Source organism: Podarcis pityusensis (assembly GCF_964106645.2).
Source record: "Podarcis pityusensis genome assembly, chromosome: 2".
Lineage (NCBI taxonomy): Eukaryota > Metazoa > Chordata > Lepidosauria > Squamata > Lacertidae > Podarcis > Podarcis pityusensis.
The window spans coordinates 127,997,608-128,011,794 of NC_138029.1; the positions used below are offsets into that span (position 1 = coordinate 127,997,608).

At 47.8% G+C, this 14,187-nt stretch overlaps 2 protein-coding genes across 18 annotated transcripts in view; one reads left to right on the top strand and one right to left on the bottom strand.

The window, feature by feature from the left end:
- LOC308465792 (uncharacterized protein) overlaps positions 1–14,187 on the bottom strand; it is a 430,090-nt gene that overhangs the window by 111,892 nt on the left and 304,011 nt on the right. The window lies entirely within an intron of this gene.
- LOC308465694 (uncharacterized protein) overlaps positions 1–14,187 on the top strand; it is a 386,527-nt gene that overhangs the window by 63,829 nt on the left and 308,511 nt on the right. For 2 of the 7 annotated variants that reach the window (XM_080985785.1, XM_080985787.1), the window contains exon 3: positions 11,053–13,158. In XM_080985785.1, the coding sequence (XP_080841911.1) occupies positions 11,053–12,845 (1,793 nt within the window). In that variant the 3' untranslated portion in view covers positions 12,846–13,158. Of the gene's footprint in view, positions 1–3,571; positions 3,704–6,518; positions 6,693–8,873; positions 9,825–10,699; positions 10,787–11,052; positions 13,159–14,187 lie in introns of those variants that run through there. The other 5 variants (XM_080985782.1, XM_080985786.1, XM_080985783.1 and 2 more) reach the window with 5 other exon arrangements.

Genomic DNA, 14,187 nt, shown 5'->3' on the forward strand with positions numbered 1-14,187 from the left:
AGGGGAGCAGCTGCTTTTGGGCAAGCGGAGCTGGAGAAAAGCTGGGCCTGTCCTGCTGCGCTTCAGGCCCTGACAGCCTCCTAGTTCAAGTGTAAGATGACTTCGCCCCTCCATTCACCGCGCGAGGAGGCCGTCCCGGAGTTGAGGCTGCCATGGAGGCCAGGAAGAGCAGAGGCCATGTTGGGTCAGGGCAACCGGTCCTTCTATGTTTGGAGCGGGAGGAAGGGCCATTTTGGATTGTGCCTGTCTGTTATTGATACGGAAAGGAGGGGGGGTACCTTCCCGCACCCCTCCACCGCCCACCAAAGGATCAGAGGCGATGACCTCGACGGCGCCCAGCTTTGCCCAGGCCCCTAAGCCCCACACCGTTACACAAGCACCACACTATACCCCTGGTCCTTTAAATAAGATGCCTATCTCTTTCTGTATACGGGCGAAATAAGCCCACCAACTTTCTCTAAGCCTCCTTCCCACTCTATCTCTATCATGGGTTGACCGTATCAAACTGCGCTCCCATCCGTTTCAATGGCCACGTCCCAGCCAATCAGAACCGTGCATCCGCTCTGCAGAGTCAGCTCAGCGAGCCCCTGCACGCCTCATTTAACCTCTTGACAAGCTACTGACGGCTCCCCGCTGGGAGAACAATGGAATCGAAACTCGTGGACTCGTAAAAGTGTCAAAACTTGCAACAATGTAACCATTTTATTTCCGACTTCAATCATTGCTATACGAATGGACTGGAACAGGCGAAAACTTCTTAAATTCACATAAAATCAACCACAGCTCCGATTTCTTTGGTTTTGGTGTCAATTGACTCAGTTCCCTCAGGACTCCATGGTGCTACCCCTGCCTCCATAATCCCCGAAGCGACAGGCCACGTACTCAGGAAGACCCTAATCCTGTCAGATCGTTCTGCCGACCCCTTCCTCCGGGCAATGCCGGTGGCAGGCGATGCATATCTGGACTATTGTTTCATCATCACCGGTACTCAGGAAGTGTTTATCTTTGCATATCTCTCACTCTGCATACTCTCCCTCCCTTCCCTGAAATGCTAATCCGTGAAATCCCACCTTTCTGTAATATATTCATGATGTCACCTGTGTAACCCAACCTATTTCTAATGTATTCATGACGCAATAATGATGTATTTCGCACTGTATTCTGGGACATGGAGGGAAGTTTCAAAAACTCCTGTCACCCCCTACTCATTTGGAGGAGGAGTGAGGGACGGAGGCGCTTTACTGACAGAATGGCACTTCCCTGGCACCTCCTTTCCTCCCAGGAGCTCCTCCTTCCACAACAACCCTGCCAGGCTGGCCGCTTGCATGTCGCCCCCTTTCCAGCAGGCGAAGCTGCAGGGGCCACTCACTTCCTGGCCCTCCAAAAATGGAGGAGGCCTTGGACCCTGGATGAGCCTGAGAGGAGCCTTGAGGGGGGCAGAGAGGGGCTCGCCCCTTCCCAGACTTTTCCGCCATCCATTTATTACTACTGTTTATTACACTTAGGCCCCTCGGGGCTCTGGCACCCGGCACAGTTATTTCAAATGATCTCAAACCCTAAAATGGATTGACAGGTAACTGACAGACGTAGATGATCTCTAGAGATATAGGGAGTCTGCCAGATGCCCCCCTTGGTTGGGCCTGTGATGGACAGCAGAGCCAGGCCAGTCAGCGGACTTAGTCCCTCAGAAATTTCCTGGAGCCTCGCTCTGATTGGCTGCCAAGCCAGCGGGGGGGGCGGAGCCAGCCCTTTTGGCGGAAAAATGCAAGGCGGCTTTTCTGAGGGGGGAGCTTGGGGGGGAAGGTGGGGGGGAGAGGAAGAGGAGTCAGGCGGGAGATGAAGGGGAGAAGCTGGGGGGAGGGGAGGGAGACCCCCAAGAAAAAGGGCTGAGGGGACCCCCAGGGTGTGGGGGGCGGACTGAGAGGGGGGAGCGGAGGGAGACCCACAAGAAGGAGGGCTGAGGGGACCCCCTGGGTGTGGGGGGCGGACTGAGAGGGGGGAGCGGAGGGAGACCCACAAGAAGGAGGGCTGAGGGGACCCCCTGGGTGTGGGGGCGGACTGTGAGGGGGCAGCGGAGGGAGACCCCAAGAAGGAGGGCTGAGGGGACCCCCTGGGTGTGGGGAGCGGACTGAGAGGGGGGAGCGGAGGGAGACCCACAAGAAGGAGGGCTGAGGGGACCCCCTGAGTGTGGGGAGCAGAGGGAGACCCCCAAGAAGGAGGGCTGAGGGGACCCCCTGGGTGTGGGGGGCGGACTGAGGGGGGGGAGCAGAGGGAGACCCCCAAGAAGGAGGGCTGAGGGGACCCCCTGGGTGTGGGGGGCGGACTGAGAGGGGGAAAAGGGCCCCCCAAGTCTGACTCCAGAGCCTGGAAGAAGCCAAGCCTCCAAGTCCAAGGGAAGGAGGCGCCTCCGGACACCAGCTTGGCCCCCCAATTCAGTGGGGCTGCCCCCGGGAAGATGGGGGGCTGGAGGGAAGACGTGTCTCCCTTGGGGGGATCTGGGCTTCCTCTTCCCCCCTGGCGCCTGCTCTCGAGGAGGCTGCTTGGAGCAGGCGGAGACTCCTGGGGAAGCCCCGTCTCCCTGGCGCGGAGTCGGGCTCCGAGGGGGCTCCGTGGGGCAGCGGGGAGAGGGAGGGCTGGGCTGGCAAGGGTTAAGAGGAGCAGAGCTGGAGTCCTAGAGAGGACGGGGAGGGGAGGGGGAGGGGGGCAAGGTCCTCCAGGGCTAAATCCCCCCCCTCCCCCTCCCTCCCTGCCTTCTTCTTCTCTCTCCTTTGCAAAAGCCCCTCCTGGACTCGGGTGAGTCTCCTCTCTCCTCCCCCTGAGGGTGCAATGGGGAGAAGGGGGTCCCAGGGGGGCAGGGAGGGGGCGTGGGGGTCCCTGCTCAGATCATGCCTGGGGGGGGAGAGACCCCCAAGTCAGGGAGCAGAGGGTCCTCCTTTGTCCTCTCTGCCAAGCCAGGGAGGGGCCACTTCGCAGGAAATATGCAGCTCTGCTCTTCCTTGGGATCCAGATGCTGCCTTCTTTTTGGGGGAGGGGGCTTTGGGTCAAGGAAATAAACCCCCTTCAGAGGGAGGGAAAAGTCACCTTTGTGAACAGGGGATGGCGACAGACGGGAACATTCCCACGTGGGAGGAGCACAGGGAGAAGAAAAGCCCTTCTGCATCTGCAGCAGCACAACAGGACCACTTCCTGTGTCCCAGATGCAACAAAACACGTCTCTTCCCCATCATTAAAATACACAACAAAATTGTTCCATTAAGATACTGAAATAAGCATGAAGGAAAAGAATAATGTTAAAACAATGCAGCTATTAAGAGGCAGAAAAGAACAGAGCAATGTGTAGAAAAATATCCAGTTACAGATGGGTAGCCGTGTTGGTCTGCCATAGTCGAAATAAAAAAATTCCTTCCTGTAGCACCTTAAAGACCAACTAAGTTAGTTCTTGGTATAAGCTTTCGTGTGCAAGCACACGAAAGCTTATACCAAGAACTAACTTAGTTGGTCTTTAAGGTGCTACAGGAAGGAATTTTTTTATTTAGAAAAATATCATCTTTCTTCTCCCTTTTTCTCTTAGGGTCCAGTGTGCTTTGAAGACGTAGCTGTTCCTTTCACAGAGGAGGACTGGGCTTTGCTGGATCCTGACCAGATCCAGATTCCTCTGCAGAAGGAAGTCAAGGAGGAGAATCGTGGGATCGTGGCCTCTCTGGTAAGGCTCCCTGCTGGATCATAAGATCAGTTTTGAAATTCCATACAGATCTCTGTAGGACAAACCTCCTCTATTTTGAGGGAGCCCCATAGCGCCACCTGCAGCATCTGAGATGTTAACACACCCACAACTCTCCATAGGAGATGTATCTCCTGTTCTGTCTGGGAATATTCTACCACCAGTCCTGCCTTTTCCAACCATGAGGAGGCTGGTCTGAGCTGCCCAGGCCTTCTTCCATGTAGGCTTCAGAGATATTAAGGACATGGAGGTACATCCTGTCTAATTTTCTGTTTCCCTTTCTGCTTCTGTTTTTGGTTGAGGAAAGAAATGACTGAGCTTGGAGAAGGAGCGGATTCCATGACTGAGCCAAATTAAATCCATCCCTGGAAAGAGCCAGGCTTTTTGAATCTCCGAGTCCCATAAATGCGTTAGCTAATACCAGCCAAAAAATGCAGTAACTCCCTTCCCTTCTTCCTCTTTCACAGACATTCATTTGCATTCTTCAGTCATTTCAGGCTCAGTTTCTTTCTCAGGCTAGGATTATTATTATTATTATTATTATTATTATTATTATTAAAGATACCAGGAAACTTGATGAGGAATTAAGGGGAAAGACAGTGTTGACCCAGAGTAGTTACAAAATTAATGTTCTCTCCCCGAGTGCCACAGACCCTCCTCCAAAGAGAGCTTCTCTGAAGAAAGCACAAGCAAAAATTACTCAATTTTACGTGAATAAGGAAATGAGGAGGTGGCTAAGAAACAGCAGGAGCCAGATCCTATTACTGACCTTATAGGATCTCTCAGCAGCTCTAAGGATGAGCAGAAAAAGGTTTGGAGCCCAGGCAGCTCAACTGCTAAGTCATCTCCGGCACTGAGACCAGGAGCTCAAGCGACTCAAGGCCAAATTCAGGCTAAACAAGTAGAGGAACTAATCTGAAAGCAAAATTCAAAATTAAAGCAAGTAGAAAAGACTGCTACTCCCAAACTTCTGGGACCAAAGAGGGATTATCAGTCATTGGGTGGCTTGTAGTACTAACAGAGGACATGGAACACTTAAAATCCTTTTTGGCTGACTGTAATAAAATTCTTACCATCCTGATAGGTATTTGTAAAACCTTCTGAATAAAATCTAGCAGAGTCTGTGGCACCAGATAATACAACAATATCTCTTTCCCTACCATTAAAAATAGATCAATAAGGGAGGTTTGATTCGTCCACATGGCAAAAGGAGGTGTAAAAGTACAAAGAAGAACAAAAATGTTAAAAATTTAAAAAATAGTGCAATATTAAAAAGTTGACTTGAAAATACTTTTTAACTTACTTAAGAGCAGCTCATGCTCTGGGTCCAGACAGAACACTAAGAAGCTTGTACTATGCTAGAATCTGCACACCAGATCCCTATATCAATATGAAACGATATGCAAGGTTATCAAATGCTCTGATGTCCTGTCAAAAGCCAAAACCAAACCAACTAGGGAGAGGGTTTTCATAAAAAGGAATTGGAAATGGGTGCTGTCTCAAAATAAGCTACTTCTCTCAAGCTACCCTAAGCCTTTGGGAATCTTGTCACAAGAGGAGCGTAAAGTTTGTGAAGATGGTGTATAAGCACAGAGAATATCTAAGGAGGAGTGGTGTATCAGTCTCAAGATTATTCCAAAATGTGGCATCACCAGCTCCTCTGCTTCCACATTCAGCAACACCTTCAAAAAGTCCTCAATTCAAGGCAGACTATCCTGCTTTAGTTGACAAAGATTCTGCAGGTGACAATCCTGACTAGTCAGCTGGCCTGGACCCCAAGGAACCCCCTAACTGAAAGACCCTGGGTTCCTTGCACTTGACCTTGCTGACAGAACTGAAAAGAATTGATTACATGCCTTCTGTGCTCTGCCACAAGACGCCCAGAATGAAATATTCTCCAGATTGGACCTCTGACGTTCCTGCCTAATAAGTTTGAAGAAGGAACACAAGGGCTCATGCAAGTAGAACTTGACCCTTTGTGCTCCAGATCCAGCCCACCAGATATTCCAGCATGAGTTGAATTGATGGGCTGAAAAGCCACCTCCCCCCACCAGCAGGTTAATGAACCCTCTTTCCTACCAATTGGAGATGAAAAGCTTCCCTGAAGATTTGGTCCCCATGCAAGAGGCAAATATGGCCACAACACCTGCCTGGCTTGCAATGAGAGAGCTCAAAGATTGTGAACTGGGCTCTGCATACAAAGAACCCAGCATGCAGGCACCTACAGCACATGTACAGTGGTACCTCGGGTTCCATATGCTTCAGGTTACAGACTTCGTGAACCCAGAAATAGTGCTTCAGGTTAAGAACTTTGCTTCAGGGTGAGAACAGAAATTGTGCTCCAGCGGCACAGTGGCAGCAGGAGGCCCCATTAGCTAAAGTGGTGCTTCAGGTTAAGAACAGTTTCAGGTTAAGTACGGACCTCTGGAACGAATTAAGTACTTAACCTGAGGTACCACTGTAATAGCTACTCTGCTATTTTCTGCCCATGCTCTGGGGTTGCAGTTTTCAGGCTTAGGGACAGGGTGGTGACTGTTTTTTGCACCAAGTTCTGTTCATAAGCCCCAATGAGTTCAATGGGATCAACTCTCAGGTCACTATTGTGCAGACCCTGCCATCCTTATGAAGTGGGGTGATTAGCAAACGGGAAACTGCAAGCACTGGAGATGTTTACAAATGGGGCTTCTGATGGGAAGGGGCTGCCCCATTTGTGCTTCTCCAGGGGCAGGAGAATATCTCGGGCAGGAGAATCCCTGCAGGGCCTCTGAGGCTCCCTTTGCTTCTTCCTCTCTCCCAGGACCCTGCAGCTTCTTTTGGCTCCTTGACTCCTCAGGAAGGATGAAAGAGACGGATCCTGCAAACCTAGCGAGGATGGAAGGGGGAAGATGGACGGTTGACCTGGTCCGGCTGTCTCCTGCATCCCTCCCCACAACCTCTGAGCGTTCCCTCCCAGGGACCTCCGAGAGATCTGGTGAGTCCCAGGGGAGGGGAGATGGGGACATGGATGGATGGAGCCGGAGAGGAATTGGGGCTTGCTCAGCTTGGGGGTGGGGGGAGGCAGGCAGGCGGATGGAGATGGAGAAGGGGAGCACCTTTTCGGGCTCCCCCACCTGCCTGCCTGCCTGCCTGCCTGCGCCTTTGTCATCTGCAAGCAATTTGAGCTAGGAATAGATCACAGCTCCCCGGCCACTGCAATGTATTGGCAGATCAAAAGGTCTAAAACCAGTTCTGTGATCTAAATGCCGTACCAATGTCTGACAACTCACTGATCCATCGCGCAGCACTGGACTCCTTAAAGGAACCTGATCCTGCTGTGCAGTGTGAACTCAGATGGGGCCTCCGTGTGTTGCCTTTTTCTCTTCTTTTTGTATAACTTTTATTAACTTTATAAAACAAGGAAGATAGGAATAATAGATGATACAAATATGTAGGCTGAGCCTGTATATCTCAAACATAGCAGAATAAATTTACAGGAGTATCTATAACATATAGTTCATCATTAGTGGTCAGTGTATGAGTTCTGGGTCCATGAATTGCTTTCAACTGAAACAAAAAAGGGGAAACAGGAGAGCACAGAGAACATGCAACATCGCAGAGCCAAATGCCTAGACTGAAGCTCTTGTGGCCGTTGTGCTTAGATTAAGTGAGTAATAGTCATTTTTCCTCTTCTGTTACCAATGAAACAATACAGAGTTGGTCTTATCATGAAAATGGGAGGGGGGGTTCAAAGTGAAGAAAGAGATTTACGTATAAATTTAAATATTTTCCTGTTTTAATTTTTTTAATTAATAATAATAATAATAATAATAATAATAATAATAATTTATTATTTATACCCCGCCCATCTGGCTGGGCCTCCCCAGCCACTCTGGGCGGCTTCCATAAAACCAAAAATACAGTAAAATCACACGTTAAAAACTTCCCTGAACAGGGCTGCCTTAAGATGTCTTCTGAATGTCAGGTAGTTGTTTATCGCTTTGACATCTGCTGGAAGGGTGTTCCACAGGGCGGGCGCCACTACCGAGAAGGCCCTCTGCCTGGTTCCCTGTAGCTTTGCTTCTCGCAATGAGGGAACCGCCAGAAGGCCCTCGGCGCTGGACCTCAGCGTCCAGGGCAGAATGATGGGGGTGGAGACGCTCCTTCAGGTATACTGGACCGAGGCCGTTTAGGGCTTTAAAGGTCAACACCAGCACTTTGAATTGTGCTCGGAAACGTACTAGGAGCCAATGTAGGTCTTTCAAGACCGGTGTTATATGGTCTCGGCGGCCGCCCCCAGTCACCAGTCTAGCTGCCGCATTCTGGATTAGTTGTAGTTTCCGAGTCACCTTCAAAGGTAGCCCCACGTAGAGTGCATTGCAGTAGTCCAAGCGGGAGATAACCAGAGCATGCACCACTCTGGCGAGACAGTCTGCAGGCAGATAGGGTCTCAGCCTACGTACCAGATGGAGCTGGTAAACAGCTGCCCTGGACACAGATTTGACCTGTGCCTCCATGGGCAGCTGTGAGTCCAAAATGACTCCCAGGCTGCGCACCTGATCCTTCAGGGGCACAGTTACCCCATTCAGGACCAGGGAATCCTCCACACCTGCCCTCCTCCTGTCCCCCAAAAACAGTACTTCTGTCTTGTCAGGATTCAACCTCAATCTGTTACCCGCCATCCATCCTCCAACCGCCTCCAGACACTCACGCAGGACCTTCACCCCCTTCACTGGTTCTGATTTAAAAGAGAGGTAGAGCTGGGTATCATCCGCATACTGATGAAACCCAGCCCAAACCCCCTGATGATCTCTCCCAGCGGCTGCATGTAAATGTTGAAAAGCATGGGGGAGAGGACAGAACCCTGAGGCACCCCACAAGTGAGGGCCCAGGGGTCTGAACACTCATCCCCCACCACCACATTCTGAACACGGCCCAGGAGGAAGGAGCAGAACCACTGTATGACAGTGCCCCCAGCTCCCAGCCCCTCAAGACGGTCCAGAAGGATGCTATGGTCGATGGTATCAAACGCCGCTGAGAGATCCAGCAGAACTAGGAAACAGCTCTCACCTTTGTCCCTAGCCCGCCGGAGATCATCAACCAGTGCGCCCAAGGCAGTTTCAGTCCCATGATGAGGCCTGAATCCCGACTGGAAGGGATCCAAATGGTTATTGTTTTTATTTTTATTGGTTTTCACATATTACTTTACAATACAGATGTACCAAAGCCAACACCATTTCCTCCCCATCCCCCCATACATTTACATTTCTTTTTCCTCAATCCATCATATTATGTTTTTCTCCCTCCTCCCACTTCCCTCTGCCCCCACTGGATTTCCTCCACATTCTGCAATTTACAATAATCTTTGCATTCTACAACCTTCTCAAATCATCTTCATATTCTTATTATCTTTCCTTACTAATTTTTCTTCCATCCAGTACTTCACATTTTAATCTAGGCATATTAGCGTATCTTTCCTTGAGCAATATTTTGCCATATATTCATCAAAACATTTCCACTTGGTTGTCAAGTCTCTGCTTAAAGACCTCCAAAGAAGGAGACTCCACCACACTCCTTGGCAGCAAATTTCACTGTCGAACAGCTCTTACTGTCAGGAAGTTCTTCCTAATGTTTAGGTGGAATCTTCTTTCTTGTAGTTTGGATCCATTTCTTCTTATAGCAGTTAATTTTGCCCGAATTAAATATTCATTTAGTTTACAAATCCATTCCTCCTTTGTAGGTATAGTTTGTGACTTCCACCGCGCTGCAATCACTATTCTAGCAGCTGTACTTGTGGAATGTAATGGCGTCCGCCACACTTTCCTGTGCCAACTCTCCGTGCCAACTGTGAGCTTTAAGCTATCTTCCTGGCTCCAAGCCGAGTTTCGCAGCAGCGGTCGTGCCTTGGGTGGGTGATAAATCCAAGGCTGTACACAGGCTTCTTGCTCATCTAAGAAGTCTTTAATCATTGTACAGAAAAACATCATAAATCAACCTGGAGATCGAGCAGACATCTCCTCGGCTCGACAGCTAAAAACAAAAGCAACTCCCACACAAAGAAAGATTCCCGTATGTGAACAAAACCAAACCTCAGAATGTGAGACGTTATACAGAACTGTTTAACCCTGTAAGTTCTGATTCTCCTCACAGTACCTGCATATAGAAAAATTCTCCCCCCCCCCCCGTGGTATCTCTTCATCTCTCAATCCAAGGAGATATGTCTCTGGTTTCTTTAAAATAAAAAAATTCCTTCCAGTAGCACCTTAAAGACACCTTAAGTTAGTTCTTGGTATGAGCTTTCGTGTGCATGCACACTTCTCATACCACGAAAGCTCATACCAAGAACTAACTTAGTTGGTCTTTAAGGTGCTACTGGAAGGATTTTTTTTATTTTGACTATGGCAGACCAACACGGCTACCTATCTGTATCTGGTTTCTTTGTTATTGATATTTTCAACATCTTCTTTAGTTCTTCGTGTACTACTATCCAAAATTTCTTAATTTCCTCACACCTCCACCACATATGTATTGTTGTTCCTATTTTTCCACCACATCTCCAACAGAGGTTGGATTTCAATTTGTATATCTTTGCCAGCTTAACTGGCGTTAAGTACCACCTATAGAACATCTTTACAAAATGTTCTTTAATTGTATATGAGGCAGTAAATCGTATATCCTCTCGCCAGAGTTTCTCCCATTCCTCTAGATAGATAGTATGTCCGAGATCCTGAGACCATTTAATTATCATTTCTTTCGCTTCTTCCTCCATCAATTCCCAGTCCAAAAAAAGATTATAGGTTTTGGATCACAATTTCTTGTTATTCTGTATCACTGTGACTTTAAATTTCAAATCTTCTTTTGCAAATCCTTTCTTTTGATCCGAGTTGAATATACTTCTAAGTTGTATATATTGCCATATGTCAATTTAAATTTTGACCAACCAAATTGAGATAACTTCTGATGGGGAGCGTTCAGGTGAAGATGTTGCGGTTTGTTTCACAGACAAGGCGTGGATGTTGCTTAATCCTGACCAGAGAGCTTTGCATAAAGAAGTCAAGGAGGAGAATCTTGGGATCATGGACTCTCTCAGTAAGGATCCCTGTTGGATCATAATATAAGTTGTGATTGGAGATGGAGTGGATTCCATGATTGAGCCAGAATAAAATCTATCCCAGATAAAAGCCAAGAAATATCTCAGTTAATACCAGAAAACAAAAACAGTGAAACCTATAGTAAGGCCTCACATCTAATTCTCTTCAGTTCTTCCTCTATCACAAGCATTCATTAATATTGTTCAATAATCTGGAGCTCCCATTTCCTCCTGAGGCTCTAATTAGTTTCTCTCTTTATTGCAGATGGTGATAAATTAGAAGGGAAGAACAAGGGGGAGCACAACAGAATCCACATAGCGGAGAAGTCATATAAATATTCAGAGTGTGGAGAGAACATCTGTCAGAGCTCCCAGTGCATCTCCCGTCAAAGAAAGAGCTTCATTCGAAGGAATAGCCTCACTTCACACGAAAGAACACAGAGTAGGGAGAAATCGTATCAGTGCTTGGAGTGTGGAAAGAACTTCAATCGGAAGGATAGTCTAACTTCCCATCAAAGAATTCATACAGGGGAGAAACCCTATCAGTGCTTGGAATGTGGAAAGAGCTTTCGTCTGAGTGGTAAACTCACTTCCCATCAAAGAATTCATACAGGGGAGAAACCCTATCAGTGCTTGGAATGTGGAAAGAGTTTTCGTCTGAGTGGTGATCTCACTTCCCATCAAAGAATTCATACAGGGGAGAAACCCTATCAGTGCTTGGAATGTGGAAAGAGCTTTCGTCTGAGTGGTGAACTCACTTCCCATCAAAGAATTCATACAGGGGAGAAACCCTATCAGTGCTTGGAATGTGGAAAGAGCTTTCGTCTGAGTGGTAAACTCACTTCCCATCAAAGAATTCATACAGGGGAGAAACCCTATCAGTGCTTGGAATGTGGGAAGAGCTTCAGCTACAGCACCAATCTCACTTCCCATCAAAGAATTCATACAGGGGAGAAACCCTATCAGTGCTTGGAATGTGGGAAGAGCTTCAGTTACAGCACCAATCTCACTTCCCATCAAAGAATTCATACAGGGGAGAAACCATATCAGTGCTTGGAATGTGGAAAGAGCTTCAGTCAGGAGGGGAATCTCACTTCCCATCAAAGAATTCATACAGGGGAGAAACCCTATCAGTGCTTGGAATGTGGAAAGAGCTTTCGTCTGAGTGGTGAACTCACTTCCCATCAAAGAATTCATACAGGGGAGAAACCCTATCACTGCTTGGAATGTGGAAAGAGCTTTCGTCTGAGTGGTAAACTCACTTCCCATCAAAGAATTCATACAGGGGAGAAACCCTATCAGTGCTTGGAATGTAGAAAGAGCTTTCGTCTGAGTGGTGAACTCACTTCCCATCAAAGAATTCATACAGGGGAGAAACCCTATCAGTGCTTGGAATGTGGAAAGAGCTTTCGTCTGAGTGGTGATCTCACTTCCCATCAAAGAATTCATACAGGGGAGAAACCCTATCAGTGCTTGGAATGTGGAAAGAGCTTTCGTCTGAGTGGTAAACTCACTTCCCATCAAAGAATTCATACAGGGGAGAAACCCTATCAGTGCTTGGAATGTGGAAAGAGCTTTCGTCTGAGTGGTGAACTCACTTCCCATCAAAGAATTCATACAGGGGAGAAACCATATCAGTGCTTGGAATGTGGAAAGAGCTTCAGTTACAGCACCAATCTCACTTCCCATCAAAGAATTCATACAGGGGAGAAACCCTATCAGTGCTTGGAGTGTGGAAAGAGCTTTCGTGTGAGTGGTAAACTCACTTCCCATCAAAGAATTCATACAGGGGAGAAACCCTATCAGTGCTTGGAATGTGGAAAGAGCTTTCGTCTGAGTGGTGAACTCACTTCCCATCAAAGAATTCATACAGGGGAGAAACCCTATCAGTGCTTGGAATGTGGAAAGAGCTTCAGTCGGAAGGATGGTCTCACTTTGCATCACAGAATTCATACAGGGGAGAAACCCTATCAGTGCTTGGAATGTGGAAAGAGCTTCAGTCAAAGCACCAGTCTCACTTCTCATCAAAGAATCCATACAAGAGAGAAAACGGTTTAGTGTTTGAAATGTGGGAAAAGATTCATTCATGGCCCACCAGATAATTCATACGGGGTTGAAAGCATATCAGCACATGGAATGTGTATAAAATTTCACTTGTTAAAAAGTCAATTTAAGATCTCACACCAGGGTGAAGTATAGAATCATAGATTCAGAATCTAGTCCAACCCCTTCCAGAATTCTCATTTCGAGCATCCATGACAGGTGGCCATCCAACTTCTTCTTAAAATCCCCCAATGAAGATCCACCCCCTTCCGAGAGAGTTCCTTTTCACTGTCAGCTCTTACTATCAGAGAGAAAATATAAAAAAAAGACTTTGCAGAAGACTTCCGGTGTGATGGCCTTGTTGGGAAAAAGCACCAATGCAAAAGCCAGCTGCAGGTGGCTGGAATGCAAAACAGGATGTTGATGTCTGGAATTGTACTAGTGGAAAAAGGGGGCAGTCTATTCTCTGTACTGAGCACTGGATGTTAGCTCAGAGTGTCATCTGACCTGTACTGGAAGTACAGGGGTGGAGTTGTGACTCTACTGCTGGAGTCTGGAGAGTGCAGACATGTTTCTCTGTACTGCTGAAATGACAGGAATAAAGACATGTAAATATTTTTTTTTATTATAAATATTTTTATTACATTTTCAAATACACAGTCAAAAATATAAAAGCCGTAGATAGAAAATAAAAGAAACAAAGAAAAAAGAGAAGAAAAAATAATCCAATTTTCAAAAACATTTTTCCATAACCAACCTGTCAGGGAACTGCCATCGGAAGGAAGGGAGGTGGAAGGGCTCACACAGGTTGGGAGAGACTCAGCAGCTGAAGAGGGAACCAGTAGGGGGAGAAGAGCTGAGCTGAGGGAAAGTGAGCAGGAGGGATGGCTCCGAGACACTTCCAGCGAAAACAGTGGGGAGGTTTCAGGACCTCCTGTAGGGACACCCACTCCTCGCCGGAAACTGTCACGCAGAGAGTCCAGAAGACGTGTTTCCGTTAAGGAGCTTTTATGTTGGAAGCGATTCCGAAAGCAACCACTGTCGGAATCTGCAAGCGACTGACAGAGCCATGTTTAAGGGGCTCCGTTACAGACAGAGGTTTGCAAACTTGACCAAACTCTGAGGGACTTGGATTTTACGCACAAGCAGCTCATCGTCCCATCACAGCATTCCGACAGTCTCTGTGAGCAGTTTGTGCAGGAGAAGGCATCATGAGCAACCCAGCCGGAACCGGAGAAGCAGGAGCTGGAGCGGGTCCAAGCCTGGAGGAAAGGTACCGGGCGTTGGAGGTCCAGCTAGCGCTGCAGACGGCGAGGCTCGAGGAGAGGAGGGCTCAAGATGCAGAGAAGGAGAAAAC